The 18,067-nt window shown below is 35.1% G+C and overlaps 5 protein-coding genes across 6 annotated transcripts; all 5 read right to left on the bottom strand.

The window, feature by feature from the left end:
- Nucleotides 1-6,082: 6,082 nt before the first annotated feature.
- Nucleotides 6,083-8,617, bottom strand: LOC140982526 (protein IQ-DOMAIN 6-like). 2 transcript variants are annotated; one of them, XM_073449069.1, is made up of 5 exons: nucleotides 8,431-8,617; nucleotides 8,053-8,319; nucleotides 7,282-7,509; nucleotides 6,952-7,065; nucleotides 6,083-6,768 (listed from the first exon to the last, which is right to left on the bottom strand). In XM_073449069.1, exons 1-5 carry the CDS (start codon nucleotides 8,497-8,499, stop codon nucleotides 6,199-6,201), a joined length of 1,248 nt encoding a protein of 415 aa, XP_073305170.1. In that variant the 5' UTR covers nucleotides 8,500-8,617; the 3' UTR covers nucleotides 6,083-6,198. The 2 variants fall into 2 exon arrangements, with proteins under 2 accessions (XP_073305170.1, XP_073305171.1); XM_073449070.1 differs by having other exon boundaries at nucleotides 6,083-6,765.
- A 2,426-nt stretch (nucleotides 8,618-11,043) lies between these two features.
- LOC140982083 (uncharacterized) lies at nucleotides 11,044-11,679 on the bottom strand. The gene has a single exon (XM_073448497.1). It carries the CDS (start codon nucleotides 11,677-11,679, stop codon nucleotides 11,044-11,046), a length of 636 nt encoding a protein of 211 aa, XP_073304598.1.
- A 214-nt stretch (nucleotides 11,680-11,893) lies between these two features.
- On the bottom strand, nucleotides 11,894-13,386 carry LOC140982082 (uncharacterized). The gene is made up of 2 exons (XM_073448496.1): nucleotides 12,491-13,386; nucleotides 11,894-12,404 (listed from the first exon to the last, which is right to left on the bottom strand). The coding sequence occupies exons 1-2, from the start codon at nucleotides 13,384-13,386 to the stop codon at nucleotides 11,894-11,896; spliced, it is 1,407 nt and encodes a 468-aa protein (XP_073304597.1).
- A 1,693-nt stretch (nucleotides 13,387-15,079) lies between these two features.
- Nucleotides 15,080-15,715, bottom strand: LOC140982081 (uncharacterized). Its single transcript, XM_073448495.1, has one exon. It carries the CDS (start codon nucleotides 15,713-15,715, stop codon nucleotides 15,080-15,082), a length of 636 nt encoding a protein of 211 aa, XP_073304596.1.
- A 194-nt stretch (nucleotides 15,716-15,909) lies between these two features.
- On the bottom strand, nucleotides 15,910-17,436 carry LOC140982080 (uncharacterized). The gene has a single exon (XM_073448494.1). It carries the CDS (start codon nucleotides 17,434-17,436, stop codon nucleotides 15,910-15,912), a length of 1,527 nt encoding a protein of 508 aa, XP_073304595.1.
- Nucleotides 17,437-18,067: the final 631 nt, after the last annotated feature.

Below are 18,067 nucleotides of genomic sequence, written 5' to 3'. Positions count from 1 at the left end.
AATCCCAAACTTCACCCGAGAACACACATGGCACGCGTGGGGGTGTTGCTTGTTTTGCTGTCAAATGAAGGATCTAATGGTTATGAGGTTAACCATGGTCCATTCTAGACATGCTAAGGTGTTTTATGAGTCATGGCTAAGGGCTAGAAGCCAACCACAACCCACCTAACACCCCAAAACCGAAACTCAACACACTCAACAAAACCAGAATTTTAAAACCGAAGGGACACTTGTGTTGTTTCTTTTAAAATCCGCTGGGACCATGAACCAAGCCATGAAAGGGCATCTTGGTCACCTCCTAGACAATCAAAGGAGAGATTCTAACCATGGCTACAGCCCCTAGGGCATCCAAGATCAGAACCCTCCCCCTTTTACAGCAAAACAAGAAAACGAGACACAAAAATGACATGATGGGGAGTTGCTGTCAAAACTAGTTTTTCTGGGGTGAATGGCATGCAACCAATGGACTAAACCCTTCCTAACACACCCTATAACATGACCATAAGCAGCCTTGAGCGCCTGGAACGAGCCATACCCTGAAACCATCAAAACAAATACCAACGTGAAGCATGATGGGAAACTGAAAAATCTGTGCAGAATTTTGTGAAGTGTTGCTGAACAAATTTCGGTTTTTTCTATTAAAATCATGAACAAAGATGGTTTAAAAACATGTATATGACTTGATTGAAGAGCAAGGAAAGATATAAACATGCCTGGAAATCGTTTGAAAAGAAAACGAATTAATACGACGATACGGCGCGACGGAGACAGAGTTCTTTTTCTTTTCTACTTTTCTCTCTTCTTTTTCCTCTAGCCTCACATGATTTTTTTTCTGAAAGTTGCTCTGAAATTTTCAAATGGATGGAGAGGAGAATGTCTAGGGAAATGAATAGGGAGGTTGCAAGATATATGGGGATTGAATGGCAAGGTAGAAATCTTTATATCCTAGAGTTTGAGAGATAAGGGAAATGATTTGATATTGTTTGATTGAGGGAGGTTTAATGGGATGAGATGACCAATTTTTTTCTCATTCAAAATAGGGTAGGAAATTGCTTATTTAATAGTTACTTGGTGATTAAAAGGTGGGGGAATTATCTCCCAAGAAAAGAATAAGGAATGATATCAAATGGTGAGTTGTCAAACCAATAACAAATCTTTTAAAAGTGGGGTGGCCGAATTCTACCAAGTAAATGGGGTGAGAATATTTCTTAATTATTAATTGTTGATGATTAAATGTGAGAAAATTAATCATACCAAGGAAACGATAAGGAAAGGGATCAATAATGGAGAGTTGTCAAATATTTAAATCCTTTAAAGAAGGTGGCCGATTTTCTAAGATAATGGGAGGGAAAAATATTGCTTAAATATTGTATTTTAAATCTTTAGAGTTTTATCTACCCATTAGGTATTTTAGTGAATTAAATAAATTAATTTAGGGAGACTATTTTCTTGCATGCATTGCTAAATCTTTAAATTAAATTTACTAACATGTTAAGTTACAATTTCTTAAATAAAATAAGCCTAGATTAACTTATCTCAATTGGTCACATATTTTATTTTAGGCTTTTAATTAAATTATTGGACATAAAAGAATTTATTTACTACTTATCTCTAATTAATTAATTAAATTCTTAAACCTTCTTTTGCATTAAAATAAATTATTATTTATCTTAAATAAATTCTAGGAATGTTTTCTTATCATTAAATTTTATCTTCAATACTCCAACTCCAGTCCGGCTTCACTTATCTAACTGAAAAGATAGAATTAAACTACTGCGTAAAATAACTCAAAAAATTTAAAGAAAAGAATTTAAATCCTCATGCATAAAAATCATTTTAATTTAAATAATAGTAATTATGCATGGCTTATACGTAGTCTGATTTAACGGGTTCTACAGTTCAGCAGACTGCAGATGTGGTGGTCAATATCCGAGACAAGATGAAGACCGCCCAGAGTCGTCAACAGAGTTATGCTGACAAGAGGAGAAGGGATCTTGAGTTTGCCTTAAGTGATCACGTTTTCGTAAAGATAACACCTATGAAGGGTGTTATGAGGTTTGGAAAGTGAGGCAAGCTTAGTCCGAGATTTATTGGGCCCTTCGAAATTCTTGACAGAGTTGGCACACTTGCTTATTGTGTAGCTTTACCTCCGAATCTGACCGGAGTGCACAATGTGTTCCACGTCTCGATACTTAGGAAGTACCTAGCAAATCCTTCGCATGTCTTGAGTTTCGAGCCATTGCAGTTGGCTCCAGATCTGTCGTATGAGGAAAGACCTATCCAAATCCTAGACCGACAGGAACGAAGACTTCATAACAAAGTGACCAAGCTGGTCAAAGTCCGGTGGTTGAATCAATCAGTGGAGGAGGCCACTTGGGAGACTGAGGCAGATATGAAGAATCGCTACCCGGAGTTGTTTGGCAAGACTTAATTTCAAAGATGAAATTTATTTAAGTGGAGGAGGAATTGTAGAGCCCAAATTCAGTATATGTAAAACCCATGCATTTATTTAAATTTAAAATTTGATTTTAGCGATGCATTATATATTTAATTGCATTATTTTAAATTATTTATGTTTATATGATGCACGTTAAAATGTTTATTCGAGTTTCATGTTTCAGGCGATTATTCGATGCGGGATCGAGGAAAAGAGACCATTTTGAAAATTTTAAAATGTGGTATTTTATTTCAAGTCAAGAAAATGTCATTTTAAATGATTTAGTAAGTTTTAGCATTTTTAAAGCCTAATTTAATTATTAGGTGATTTTAAGATGTTTAACTTTTGAAGTTTAGCAATTGTGGAATTTATTTTTGGTAATTAGGAGATTTTGTAAATGTAGTAGGAATTTTTAACCCTTGTAAATTAGGTTATTTAAATATTTTAATGTGGGTAAGTAATTAGATTAATATTATTTTTTTATTTCTAATTATTTACCTAAGTATGATTATCCCCTAATAATAACTCACACACACGTTAACACACAAAACACACGCACACACCCACTTTTACACACACAACACACGGCGCGCACACACACACACACACACTTCATTTCATCCCATTTCATTTCATTTTTTTAGAGTAAAACTTAGGGTTCTAAGCGCATGAACAAGCCGCCCCCTCCCTCTCCAATTTTCCAGCAATTCTCCTCCTTTTTGTAGCAAGAAAATTGTGCCACGTTCGTCCCGAATCAACCCTCGCATCCTTCCCACTGCGGTGTCGTCGTTTCGGTAACTTTAAAGATCAAGGAATGTATAATCTTTTATTTTTGCATCGATCTTGTCATATTATATGTTTTGTTGTTTATTATGCGTGAAAATCTATGTATGTTGTGTAAAAGTTTGAGCAAAACGTTTGAAATGATTTTTGGATCAAAATTTTTAGATCTAAAAACGTGTCTGCTGTCATTTTAATTTCTGCAAAAATTCGGTCGATTTTCTGAAAACACTTTCAACATATGAAACGTATACTTTTTGATACCTCGATTTGACAGTAAATTCGTAATTTTTGGACATGAAACGAGTGAGTTATGGTCGTTTTTGTGGGACTGCTCAAACTGCGTTTTTATGAAAATGTGTTCTTAACGTGTTCTTGAAGTTTATTTGTTGCAGGCTTCGTTGGGAATCGTCGGGTGATCGGTGCTACGTTTGGGTATATGGAGTATGATGTTGGGATGAGTTTTGATGCTTCATTTCATGTCGATAGTACTTGGTTGCATTAGAAGTCGTAAGAAGTATTTGGTGTCAAAAATTTGAGTTTATGAGTTTTATTGCGTGGCGTGTGGTGCGTCGTTTCTATGGGGATGTTTGGGACGTTTTTATGGAATCGAGTCAGTGCCATAGCGTCCTAGGATGAGTCTCGATGTGTTGGTTCCCGGTCCATATGATCGAGTTAGGAGGATAAAGCCACAAGTGTAATGATTTCCGTTGGTTTACCATTTTCAGAGTATACACGGACCCGGAGCCAGACCCTGACATGGGGCCCGTGCCATTTTTTTTTTTGAGGTTTGAAATTTCAGAGTCTACCCGGACTCTGACACGGGGTCCGCGCCTTTGTGAATTTTGTAGGTTGATTTTGACGTGTCTTCCATTGCTTGGGAAATGATCACACTCCATATAGAGATTGTTTTGAGGTTCGATGTCGTGTTTTAGTACGATGTTTAAATGAGGTCAAGTCCCGAACGATTTAGAACGTCATAAGTAAATTGTCATTTCGGGTGGTGAGCTTGACTTTTACGTCTAAGTTATGGAAGTTAAGTGCTTGATAATCATGCTAGTATATGCAGTAGTGGCCCCAAGCGAGATCAACGAATCACTCAACGCCATGTAAGTATGTTCGACGTGCAAAAGAAAATATTTTATGTTTTTGAGGTATGTTAAATGTCTTGTAAGCATGACCGGGGATCTCATGTATGTGGTAGTGGATTTTTCCCTGCCAGCCCAGTATTGTGGTTTAGTCTGATCAGGGGAATTTATGTATGGGTCATTTGCTTTGAAACATATCTCTACGCAAAATGATGAAGTTTATGCATGTTCAATTATGTATGATGCAAGTATGTTTATGAAAAATTTAATGATGATGGCACGTCTATGTTCATGTTGTTACGTTCAAGTTTAAGTATGTATGCTCTACTTTTAAGTTGCATGTGGTTTTATTACGTATTACTTGTTATATCCAGTTTATACGTGCTGAGTCTTTAGACTCACTAGACTTGATCATTGCAGGTGAGGATGATTTTGAGGAGACGAGAGGTAGGGACCAATTAGTCGGCTTGGACTACGCAGGAGGCTAAACCCGAGGACCGTCTATGTTTTAAGAATTTTATGTTTGTTGATGCAAATACTCTGATTTCTCGTTATCGTTTACGATGTTTAAACAAATATTTTTAGCAAACTTTATTGTGATCTTTTTATTGTAAATATTTTGGATGAACAGTTTATTTTTATCGCAATTTGAAGGTTTATTTCTTATTTAAGAAAATTTTTATTCTTCCGCAAATTTTAAATTGTTTAAAAGTACGGTACGTCATAATTTATTTTTATATTTACATGAATGCTATAAGTCTATTTTTTATACGAGTAACATATTTCTGTGAAGTTAAACATGACAGAGGAGTTAATGGTGCAAGATAAAAATTTCACTAAAAGATTCAAGTTTGATCATGTTTGGCCTATAATGAAAGATATGGACAAATTTTCGGCCAACGACAGTGCACCGATGCCAGTATCCAAACAACATGTCACAAATGTGGGTTCATCACAATCGGATACTCAAGAACCAGGATCTCCAATATCAAGTTCCCCTGCAGTAAATTTATTTTCAATTAATTTAAATAGTGATGAAAATGCAGGTGGAACTTCATCTCAACAATCTCTTGGAGTGAAAAAAATCCAAATTAAAGAAAAAAAGAGAAGAAAATGTTTCGAAATTAATTTCTACAATGAAAGATATTAAGCTGTTAGCATTGAAAAATGAGAAAAAAAAACTAGAAATTTGTCAACAACAAATAGAATTGGCTAAACTTCAGGACGAGAATAATGTTTTGTACATGGATCTAAGAACAATTTGCGATCCAGAAATGCGTCAAATAGTTCAAAATGACCGAGCAAGAATTATGCAAAAACGAGATGCAGAACGTCGTCAACATGAAGACAGCGCATTTGAAAAATATTTTGGTGATTTTGGAGGATCTGGATCTGATTTTCAAAATTATTGATGATTTAGTTTGTTTATCTTTTATTATATTTGCATTTAAATTATATGAATTAGAATTCGTATTTTTATTTTAACTTGGTGCTTGAATGTTTAAATATTATTCAATAAATTTGTGTGTTAGATGTTTAATTATAAAATTATTTTAAAATCTATTTATAAATTTTTATAATTAAAATAATATAATATTTATATTATTAATATAAATATTTATAATTAAAAAAAAAAAAGCTTCTCGCGCAGAGCTCATTGCCCTATTTAGCACAGCTCTATTGGAGAAGACCACTGCGTCAAAATGGTGTGAAACGCTGGAGATGCCCTAATAGATCAAATTCAAAGTTAAAATTGAATAGCTCAACCACTAAAAACTGAACTTCAAAAGCAATCAACTGATTTCAAAATATGAACTAAAAAATCTACACAAACCAGATATCCAAATCAAATCATAACAACAAGCTGTTGCAAAATTTAGAACACATTAGTCCTTAAACCCATGATCTGCCATCACTCAACTTTCGATGAGCCGCTGACTTTTGAAGAAACTGAAATTCTTCCATGGATTGTTTTTTAACCCTGTTGATCTTTTGCTTTGCCTTGGTCGCCTCCGTCAAGTTCATATAGCTTCGTTTACTGTTATTGTTGTTGTTGCTGCTATCTTCTGCTCTATCTGAAGTAACATTGTTTCTTGAAATTGGAGTAGTGAAAATGGACGATGAAGTCGAGCTCTCCTCATGCCTAAAATCAGAACTCGGGCTGGAAGATGAATGATTTGCAGCTTGTCCAAATAAGGGTGGCGGCTTCGCTGATATTCTAGTACTGATATTGTTTTTCCTGACTTTTACTGAAGTTGGTTCGACTGATCTTGGAAGAATATTTCTTTTGGTGGAATCTATCAACGTTTTGGAAAGGGGAGTTTTAGAAGAAGCATTCATGTTGGATTGCTCCATTAGCCTGGTTTCCCAAGGTTTTGCAGCCATCCAACGTTCTAGCCAGCTCCAACCCCAGCTATTTTTATCGAGTTTCTTCCGAGAGTCAATGCTTTGGCTCGACTTCTGCTGAAAAAATAAAGAAAATAATGAACTCCCAACGAAATACACTTAACCATTCGATACAGACCTCTCCATACGCAATATATTCATTTGAATTAAAACGTATTTGAGTCGTCTCTCGCCCTCGTGCGGTTTGCGCTCACAAAAAAGAGAACAAAGATTAATCCAACTCTTTCGCCAAAACGATACCTTATGAGCGAGAGAGTATGCAATTGCCCTTTCTCTCTTGAAAGCTCCCTCTTGCCTCATTTGTATTTTTGCCTTAATCTCCTCAAGAGTTCCTCTACTTTCACACCACCCATCCTAAAAAAATCCAATTAAAAAACCAATTAATCGTCAGAAAGCCCCCATTGATTTCTTCCTACAATGGAGGATGGCCTCTACTAATATTTACCTAGAACTCTACACCATACCATTTGTTCAATGAACAACTAATTCGCATTTGTTCCTTTTTGTGTAAAAATAATTCATGCGGGATGAAAATGTCAAAAAAAATAAAAAAAAATCAAAGAATGCTACCTCAGCCTGTTTCAAGATTTCATCTTTGCTGCGCCGCTCATCCAGCATCATCTGCACAGCCAATCCCTCAACTGACATACGTACATTACGAGCTCTGATTCGAGCTTGGACTCGAACAAGAGCTTGCATGCACCTAAGAGTTACAGCAGCTTGTTTTCGGACCTGTCGGCCTCTAACTATGGCTTGAAGTCTCACCAATCCTTTCAATGCCCTTAAAGCTCTTCTTGCCTAAAAAGGTTCACTCAACAATAAGAAATCAACTGACTAATTCAAGATTGCAGGTGTCAATCCAGAATAACTTGTTATTTGGAAACTTTATATTGAGAACGATAGTTCAAGAAAAGATTACGACGTGGGAAAAAAGAATGCCTTCAACATCAAAAGATTATCAAAATGTCACCGAAAAGTTTTTTAATAAATATAAATCTTGAGCATTTTCTAAAGAAAGCTTTAATTTTCAATTCAAATGCACTGGAGGCATAAAAAATTTAAACTTGATAAACTATCACCAAATAACACTGTCAATTCAAATGAATCCTTTTTGAACCCAAAAAGGTCAGAGTTTCGAACAAAATAAGCACAAATCACAAAATCTTGAGCCAAAAATTTACCGACTTGATAAACCAACTAGCACTGTCAATTCAAAATTTGAAATGACTCATTTTCCGACCCCATAAAATCAAAGTAATAAACACATATCATAATCCTTCACTCAACTTCAACTCAAGGCATAAAGAATTAAACTAAAACCATGAAAAAGAGAAGACCGACCAAAAAGCCACGAAATGCAGTTTGGATTCTCGTCACCGCCCATTCTTGCTTCACAGCTTTAAAATCCTTAGGAGGAGCCCTCACAACAGCAGCCACTGCAGAAGTGAATGCATCGTTATTATTATTCAATGACACAGAATCAAATGAACACTCTGTTCCAGGTCCACCAACCAATCTCCCATTTCTTCTCAAAATTTTCACACCAAAATCCCCCAAAGAACTCTTCCTCCATAGCCTCCATTTTCTGCTCTTCTCCCCCAACTTTTCCTTCAAAACATTCAAAATAAAGATTATGAATGAAGTGAAATAGGACGATCAAATTTGAACTAAAAACAAGAAAATAACCAGGAAAAACACTCTCTGGGTTCTTCATCTTACATAGCAGTCATCTTTTGCAGGCTTCTTGAGTCCTACCAATGCTTTTACCCATTTCCCTGAAGCACCCATTTCAGAAAACCGCTGCAAATAAGAACGCTCCAAATCCTAAAAAATCTAAAAAAGAGCAGAGAAGGTTTGTTCAATTTATGAAAGTGGAGAATGGAAAACGACGCATAGAGAAAGACAAAGGTTTTAATAGAAGACGGATGCATAATTTTACAATATGCAAATAAATCACGAGAATTGTTTATGGATAATAATAATAATAATAATAATAATATGGCAATTTGCCGATATAAAAAATAATATTAATTAGCCGTAATAATTATCATTTAAATTATTTACTGATATATTTTTCATATGTTAAATTGGAGTACGCATTTTACATTCGATTGTGTTTTGATGTTAAATTTTGAAAGAAGTATAAATGATACAAAATTAGGTGAATATATCATTTGGTTATCATTTTTCTTAGACGATTTTCAAATTCATATATTTTAAAATTTTCCATTGTAAATATGAAATTATTTTTAAAAATGCAATATTTCAAAGAATAAGTCTCTTGTGAGACGGTCTCACGAATATTTATCTGTGAGACGGGTCAACCCTATCGATATTCACAATAAAAAGTAATACTTTTAGCATAAAAAGTAAAATACTTTTTCATTAATCATCTAAATAAGATATATGTCTCACAAAATACGACCCGTGAGACCATCTCACACAAGTTTTTGACTATTTCAAAATATTTAATTACGGGAACCATTTAAAATTTTTAGGCTGCGTTTGGTTGCATGATAAAATAAACTAGTGATTAGTATGTAAATGATAAAGAAAATGATTGTTGTAGAAATATAATGTATGGTAGCAAATTGATAAACGGACTTTAAGTCTATTTATCATTAATAAATTCAATTACGTATGATTTTTTTTCAAGATTATTTTAATTTTTTTAAAAAAAATTAATTTATTTTAAATTATATTATGATAAATAACTATCAGCTCAAATACACAATCATGTTTTTTTTATATCACATTAATAACAATATAATCATTATATATTTGTCATCAAAACTAAGATATATTGTTTTCGGAAGATCGAAACAAAAATAATAATCATTTTAAAATTTCAAAATGTGATTAAAAACCCGATGGAATATGACGGTCGAAACACCAATACGACAACGCATGAAAAATCTTACTAATACATGATTTACGTAACTCCAATGGCCGAAAATTTTGGTACATGATTTAGATATTTTTGGTAAGTTTTATTGGCTTTTCAACAACTTATAAATTATATAATACAAAAATGATTGTTTTGTAGTATTCAATAAAGGAATCCGGTTGAATAGATTTGAAATTCAAAAATAGGAAGGGGTTGTATTCCCGCCGGAGTGATTGTGTTTGGCTATAATCGCAGGAATGGGACCCAATTAACTGTATGGATCCTAGCTAGAAAGGCACGACCTTTTTTTAAGCAGACAAACAAATCCAAAATTTGTTTTTGTCGATTAAAGTCAAAATTCATTTTCAATCCATCTTAGGATATTAAAATGGGAGAAGAATTAATACGATTTCATCGTTCAAGTTATAGAAATTAAGTTTAATCATTTTTTTAAACATAGTGATAAATTGAAAAGGAACATAAATAATTATACTTAGATCAAGATGATTAGTTTGATTTATTCATGAGGTGTATCATTATCTTTTTTGTCGTCGTTGAAGTCAAAATCAGTTCAGTCGTGTTTGGACCAAATCGTGATCTCAAACATTTCCATTTCGATTTCATGGTTTACTCATAGATTTAAATGTCCAAAGAAGTTTTCTTGGGGCAAAACCATGCTTTGTGTTGTAAGTTTGGGTGTCGTATAATATATATATACTAGCGATTGTGCATACACGTTATGTACATCCTTCGATTTACCTTCTCGTCTGGGTTAAGATACATCTTACTCATATTGGGAGGTTTACAACCATTGCTAAACATTTTAAAATTATATATATAATACTTATGGCAAATTTGAGTTTGCTAAGCATCGACACGTACGAATTTCTCTTGTTTCTTCCATAAAGTTCATGAAAGCGTTAGCTGACAACCATCGCTTGTTGTTGTTTGTGTGTGTGGTGCCTCTTCTTCGAAAGTTAACTCAATCCATCATATATTTGAACTTTTAAATTGGAATACAATCCATTTATGTATTTCCAATGAATATATATACAAAACGAATCTTCTGGTGAAAATTATTGATACCACGTTAAAAATATTCAAAAGGGCTATACAATCGATTTATAACTTTTACAAGTATCAGAATCTTGTAGGTGGTGGAGGACAAAAGGTTTAAAGTCCATGGTAAAAGTGGAGTTGACAGCACGTGAAAAAAATTTAGAAAGTTGAATGGAAAAGAGTCAAAGTAAAGAAAAATGATGAGTATTTCATTATAAAAAATGTGAATATTGTGTTCATTGGTGGAGCAAAGGTTCTTGGGACATAAATATGACCAGATAGGCAGGGGCGGAGCTAGAATAAAGATTCAGTGTAGGCTATGATATGCTATAATTAATAATAATAAAAAAAATATTTTAATCATAAAACATCACAAAATAACTACCTTACAATTGTTCTTTTCGAGTCTTCATATTTTGAAACCTTTGTACAATAGATTCATTATCAACGGTCAGAAATATATCTTTCTCTACATAGACAATGAGATTATCATTCATCCAATCATCATTCATTCGATTGTGCAACCTGTCTTTCACGATTCTCATTGCAGAAAACACCCTCTCTACTGTCGCCGTTGCAACCTGTAGAATTAATGCCAATGTCAAAAGCTTATAAACAAATGGGTACACCATATTTTTCTTTGACATAACTAACTTCTCTGAAAGATCACCAAGTCCTTTCAATCCTTGAAATGCTTTGTTAGAACGCATATCACATATATAAGTTTCAAGTTGATCATCAAGTGTGAGGAGATCAAATCTTGAAAAATCTTGTGCATAAAATTCAGCTAGTTGAATCAATTTTTTCTTGTCAAAAGCATAAAACAAGTTTTGTGGAAACAAACAAGCTACACAAAGGAGTAACTCTGTACCTGCCTCTGAGAAACGATCATTTAACTCTTGAAGTTGCATGTCGATAACACCATAGAATAAATCCACACGATAATGATGCAAATTTGTCACTTTTTGTGGATTACGATGGGGACGACCACGTGGTGCCCAACGTGTGAACATATCATCCATTTTGAGAACATCAATGTAATGTTGCTCACAAAACCGGTGAACCTTTTCTAAAAATGAATATCAACCATCATCTCTCATTTTTTGGAGTCGGTGTTTGCATATTTGTACCAAATCCATTGCATTCACAATATCCTGATCTTTTTTTTGCAATGCTGTCGACAATTCACTCGAAATTCCTAAGATATGTTTCATCAAGTGTAGATTGAATGCAAAATCAAATAAAAGTATTGACTCCAATAAAAAATGCTTCAGTTTTTTGATCAGGAGAACTGGAATCATCTTCTGAAATTATTTCAAGCACATCAATGACAGCAAAGAACATGGAAATGAAGCTTATCAAAGAATTGTAATGTGACACCCAACGTATATCCCCAGCACGTTGAAGGGTAGTTTCTTGATTAAGTCCTCGGCCACTTGAAATCTCACCCCTCTCCAATGCCTCGACAATAAAATCTGAATGTTTCTCTCGAATAAGATCAGAACGTTTGCAAGATGCTCCAACAACATTTACCACATCACCAACAACACGAAAGAAATTAGAAATCGGAAGATTTTTCTTGGCCACAGCTATAAGAGCTAGTTGAAGCTGATGGGCAAAACAATGTATGTAAAATGCACATAGGTTCTCCTTTAAAATGAGTGCTTTTAAACCATTAAATTTACCCTGCATATTACTTGCTCCATCAAAACCTTGTCCTCTCAACTTAGACATGCTCAAATTATGTCTAGAAAACATCTTATCAATAACAGCTTTAAGTGAGAGTGATGTAGTACTGGTAAGATGTTCAATCCCGATAAAACGTTCATTTACATGTCCACTACTATCCACATAACGGATAACAACTGACATTTGCTCCTTGTTGACACATCACGAGATTCATCAACTAAAATAGAGAACAAGGAATCACCAACATCTCTAATAATAACATTAATCGTTTCAGTGGCACAAGCACTCACTATGTCTTTCTGAATATCAGGTGATGTCAACTTGCAATTTTTAGGAGCATTTTTCAATATCACATCATTAATCTCTTTATTATGAGCACCTAAAAATTCCAATTGGATAAAAAAGTTACCTGGATTAAGAGAACTTTCAGTTTCATCGTGACCTCGAAATGAATGCCCTTGTCGCAACAAAACTCTAATACAATCAATTGAAGCATTGAGACGGATACAATAATCATTTCGCATTTGCTTTGACAATTTGTGTAAAACTGATTGAATATGCTCATCTTGATTCATCAAAGTTTCACAATTCATTCGAGATTTATGATGTTCGCCGTCATGCTGGCCAACATGAATATTTAACCTATCTTTACACTTCCAATTTGTGAATCTTTCACGAACAAAAGCCTCCCCTCCCGCTTGTTTTCCCTTAGTTGTCTTGAAGAGATAACAATACCAACAATATGCGGCATCTTTTTCTACATGCCAATCACCAAATTCATTAAACCATGAAGGATTGAACCGTCTACATTGGCTTACTCCAAATTTTCTTTTTGGAAATTCATAGCCTGAAGGTTGACACGGACCATTTTGCAAATATGCTCTTCGAACTTGATCCCTAATATTAACATTATATTCACAAATTGGAGTCCTAAGTCTAGGATCTGCCGGTAGTTGTGAGAAGTCAAATTCTTCAACTCTAACATCTCCGATGCTTTGTACTTCTGGTTCTGGATCTTTTCTTTTAAAAAATCTATGCATTGTAAATATTGATTTCATGATAAAATAAAAAAATATAAATGTTTAGCTTTATATATATTTATAAAACAACTCGCATTGATTTTTTTATGCACCAATATATAGAATACATTGAATATGCATAAATTGCCCCAAAAAATCATACGACGCTAGCTTACATCACCATTTCTAGAAGCATATATGTCATGCCCCGAGCCCGGGCCCGCGCCTGCGTGACTGCACAATGGGCCCCTATAGCAACTACTTCGTATTCGTCCTCACTTTACGAAAATGATTAACTCAAGTTGCTATAGAAGTCCATTGTAAGCCATTATAAACTCATTTTAAATCTTTGATTTTTATGATATGGGACAAGGGTATCACAATCACCCCTCTTTCAGAACGCGACGTCCTCGTCGCGGCCTGACCCTTCGATTCACCAGCACAGAGAATCTAGAGGTGGCTCCTACAGGTTCAAGAGGTGGCTCCCGTCATGTAGCACTTTGCCCCGCAGGTTCAAGAGGTGGCTCCCATGCACGTAGCACTTTGCCCTGCATAGCACCTATTTCCCGATGTTCCATGCCGGTGACCGGCTCTGATACCATTCTGTCACGCCCCGAGCCCGGGCCCGCGCCTGCGTGACTGCACAGTGGGCCCCTATAGCAACTACTTCGTATTCGTCCTCACTTTACGAAAATGATTAACTCAAGTTGCTATAGAAGTCCATTGTAAGCCATTATAAACTCATTTTAAATCTTTGATTTTTCAGATGTGGGACAAGGGTATAACAATATAATACAAAGCACTCAAAACCTAACAAATGTGAAAAAGGATTTTAATGAGCAGAACTTGCGTGTAAATTTCTCCAGGTTCCAGCACAAACAACATAATTAGATACAAAAATCGGTCAATGTAGGAAAAGAACCCAGAAAGGAAGAAAAGTTTAGCAATATATAGTGCAAAATCAAACCTTGAGGCTTGAGATACCTTACAAATCAAAATAAATCGCAGAAAGAAATTCAAACCCTAAACTTAAAGGCAGGAAAAATTCCAACACGTCTCTATGATCATATCAAATTTCGCAATACCCTACCAACAAAACGAATAGTAACTAGTAAGGGAAAATAATCAAACCCTTCTAGCCGGAGGAAAAAAAGAGCATAATTTTTATAATCTCAAGGCTAAAATTAAATCGAAACTTCCAATCCCACATAAAGATCCGATCCCCACAGCAGCAGGATGCAAGCTAATCAAAAATAAAATAATGACCTTTTGGCAAGTTAACGGAGAAGCCAGAAAGTAAATGCAATCTGTGTTCCTCTTGACGGCTTCTTCCTCAACAAGTAAAAGGCCCACATTAATAACTAGTATTAATTTTTTTTGATCCAGTGTGGGCTTTTAAAATTGACTCATTTACTATTAACTTTTTTTTGCCCACATTTATAATTAGTATTAATTTTTTTGGCCCAGTGTGGGTTTAATTTTTTTGGGTCCAGTGTGGGCTTTTAAAATTGACCCACTTACTATTAACTTTTTTTTCCCACATTTATAATTACTATTAATTTTTTTTGGCCCAGTGTGGGCAGCAGCCCACACTGGGCCTTAATAAGCTTCGCAGGGGCGGAGCTAGAATAAGGATTCAATGTAGGCTATGATATGCTATAATTAATAATAATAAAAAAATCTTTTAATCATAAAACATCACAAAATAACTACCTTACAATTGTTCTTTTCGGGTCTTCATAATTTGAAACCTTTGTACAATAGATTCATTATCAACGGTCAGAAATATATCTTTCTCTACATAGACAATGAGATTATCATTCATCCAATCATCATTCATTCGATTGCGCAACCTGTCTTTCACCATTCTCATTGCAGAAAACACCCTCTCTACTGTCGCCGTTGCAACCTGTAGAATTAATGCCAATGTCAAAAGCTTATAAACCAATGGGTACACCATATTTTTCTTTGACATAACTAACTTCTCTGAAAGATCACCAAGTCCTTTCAATCCTTGAAATGCTTTGTTAGAAGGCATATCACATATATAAGTTTCAAGTTGATCATCAAGTGTGAGGAGATCAAATCTTGAAAAATCTTGTGGATAAAATTCAGCTAGTTGAATCAATTTTTTCTTGTCAAAAGCATAAAACAAGTTTTGTGGAAACAAACAAGCTACACAAAGGAGTAACTCTGTACCTGCCTCTAAGAAACGATCATTTAACTCTTGAAGTTGCATGTCGATAACACCATAGAATAAATCCACACGATAATGATGCAAATTTGTCACTTTTTGTGGATTACGATGGGGACGATCACGTGGTGCCCAACGTGTGAACATATCATCCATTTTGAGAACATCAATGTAATGTTGCTCACAAAACCGGTGAAACTTTTCTAAAAATGAATATCAACCATCATCTCTCATTTTTTGGAGTCGGTGTTTGCATATTTGTACCAAATCCATTGCATTCACAATATCCTGATCTTTTTTTTTTTGCAATGCTGTCGACAATTCACTCGAAATTCCTAAGATATGTTTCATCAAGTGTAGATTGAATGCAAAATCAAATAAAAGTATTGTCTCCAATAAAAAAATGCTTCAGTTTTTTGATCAGGAGAACTGGAATCATCTTCTGGAATTATTTCAAGCACATCAATGACAGCAAAGAACATGGAAATGAAGCTTATCAAAGAATTGTAATGTGACACCCAACGTATATCCCCAGCACGTTGAAGAGTAGTTTCTTGATTAAGTCCCCGGCCACTTGAAATCTCACCCCTCTCCAATGCCTCGACAATAAAATCTGAATGTTTCTCTCGAATAAGATCAGAACGTTTGCAAGATGCTCCAACAACATTTACCACATCACCAACAACACGAAAGAAATTAGAAATCGGAAGATTTTTCTTGGCCACAGCTATAAGAGCTAGTTGAAGCTGATGGGCAAAACAATGTATGTAAAATGCACATAGGTTCTCCTTTAAAATGAGTGCTTTTAAACCATTAAATTTACCCTGCATATTACTTGCTCCATCAAAACCTTGTCCTCTCAACTTAGACATGCTCAAATTATGTCTAGAAAACATCTTATCAATAGCAGCTTTAAGTGAGAGTGATGTAGTACTGGTAAGATGTTCAATCCCGATAAAACATTCATTTACATGTCCACTACTATCCACATAACGGATAAAAACTGACATTTGCTCCTTTGTTGACACATCACGAGATTCATCAACTAAAATAGAGAACAAGGAATCACCAACATCTCTAATAATAACATTAATCGTTTCAGTGGCACAAGCACTCAATATGTCCTTCTGAATATCAGGTGATGTCAACTTGCAATTTTTAGGAGCATTTTTCAATATCACATCATTAATCTCTTTATTATGAGCACCTAAAAATTCCAATTGGATAAGAAAGTTACCTGGATTAAGAGAACTTTCAGTTTCATCGTGACCTCGAAATGAATGCCCTTGTCGCCACAAAACTCTAATACAATCAATTGAAGCATTGAGACAGATACGATAATCATTTCGCATTTGCTTTGACAGTTTGTGCAAAACTGATTGAATGTGCTCATCTTGATTCATCAAAGTTTCACAATTCATTCGTGATTTATGATGTTCGCTGTCATGCTGGCCAACATGAATATTTAACCTATCTTTACACTTCCAATTTGTGAATCCTTCATTAACAAAAGCCTCCCCTCCCGCTTGTTTTTCCTTAGTTGTATTGAAGAGATAACAATACAAACAATATGTGGTATCTTTTTCTACACTATACTCCAACCCATCACCAAATTCATTAAACCATGAAGGATTGAACCGTCTACATTGGCTTACTCCAAATTTTCTTTTTGGAAATTCATAGCCTGAAGGTTGACATGGACCTTTTTGCAAATATTCCCTTCGGACTTGATCCCTAATATTAACATTATATTCACAAATTGGAGTCCTTAGTCCAGGATCTACCGATAGTTGTGAGAAATCAAATTCTTCAACTCTAACATCTCCGATGCTTTGTACTTCTGGTTCTGGATCTTTTCTTTTAAAAAATCTATGCATTGTAAATATTGATTTCCTGATAAAATAAAAAATATAAATGTTTAGCTTTATATATATATTCATAAAACAACTCGCATTGATTTTTTAAGCACCAATATATAGAATACATTGAATATGCATAAATTGCCCCAAAAATTCATACGACGCTAGCTTACATAACCATTTCTAGTAGCATATATGTCACGCCCCGAGCCCGGGCCTGCGCCTGCGTGACTGCACAATGAGCCCCTATAGCAACTACTTCGTATTCGTCCTCACTTTACGAAAATGATTAACCCAAGTTGATATAGAAGTCTATTGTAAGCCATTATAAACTCATTTTAAATCTTCGATTTTTCAGATGTGGGACAAGGGTATCACAATCACCCCTCTTTCAGAACGCGACGTCCTCGTCGCGGCCTGACCCCTCGATCCACCAGCACCTAGAATCTAGAGGTGGCTCCTTTAGGTTCAAGAGGTGGCTTCCGTCATGTAGCACTTTGCCCCGCAGGTTCAAGAGGTGGCTCCCATGCATGTAGCACTTTACCCTGCATAGCACTTATTTCCCGGTGTTCCATGCCGATGACCGGCTCTGATACCATTCTGTCACGCCCCGAGCCTGGGCCCGTGCCTGCGTGACTGCACAATGGGC

The sequence above is a fragment of the Primulina huaijiensis genome, chromosome 8 (genome assembly GCF_012295235.1).
Source record: "Primulina huaijiensis isolate GDHJ02 chromosome 8, ASM1229523v2, whole genome shotgun sequence".
In the NCBI taxonomy this organism is placed as follows: Eukaryota; Viridiplantae; Streptophyta; class Magnoliopsida; order Lamiales; family Gesneriaceae; genus Primulina; species Primulina huaijiensis.
The sequence above is the reverse complement of the archived record's forward strand: the minus strand, read 5'-3'. Positions and strand labels throughout refer to the sequence as shown.

Bases quoted from the DNA above. Each gene is read 5' to 3' on its own strand.
- LOC140982081 (XM_073448495.1), bottom strand. From the start codon at position 15,715: ATGGATGATATGTTCACACGTTGGGCACCACGTGATCGTCCCCATCGT.
- LOC140982083 (XM_073448497.1), bottom strand. From the start codon at position 11,679: ATGGATGATATGTTCACACGTTGGGCACCACGTGGTCGTCCCCATCGT.
- LOC140982526 (XM_073449069.1), bottom strand. From the start codon at position 8,499: ATGGGTGCTTCAGGGAAATGGGTAAAAGCATTGGTAGGACTCAAGAAG. The intron at 7,510-8,052 runs GTCGGTCTTCTC...GAACCTTTTTAG, and splicing joins CTGCATTTCGTGGCTTTTTG to GCAAGAAGAGCTTTAAGGGC. The intron at 7,066-7,281 runs GTAGCATTCTTT...GGATTTTTTTAG, and splicing joins AAATCTTGAAACAGGCTGAG to GATGGGTGGTGTGAAAGTAG.
- LOC140982080 (XM_073448494.1), bottom strand. From the start codon at position 17,436: ATGCATAGATTTTTTAAAAGAAAAGATCCAGAACCAGAAGTACAAAGC.
- LOC140982082 (XM_073448496.1), bottom strand. From the start codon at position 13,386: ATGCATAGATTTTTTAAAAGAAAAGATCCAGAACCAGAAGTACAAAGC. The intron at 12,405-12,490 runs GTAAATGAACGT...GATGTTTTCTAG, and splicing joins ATGTGGATAGTAGTGGACAT to ACATAATTTGAGCATGTCTA.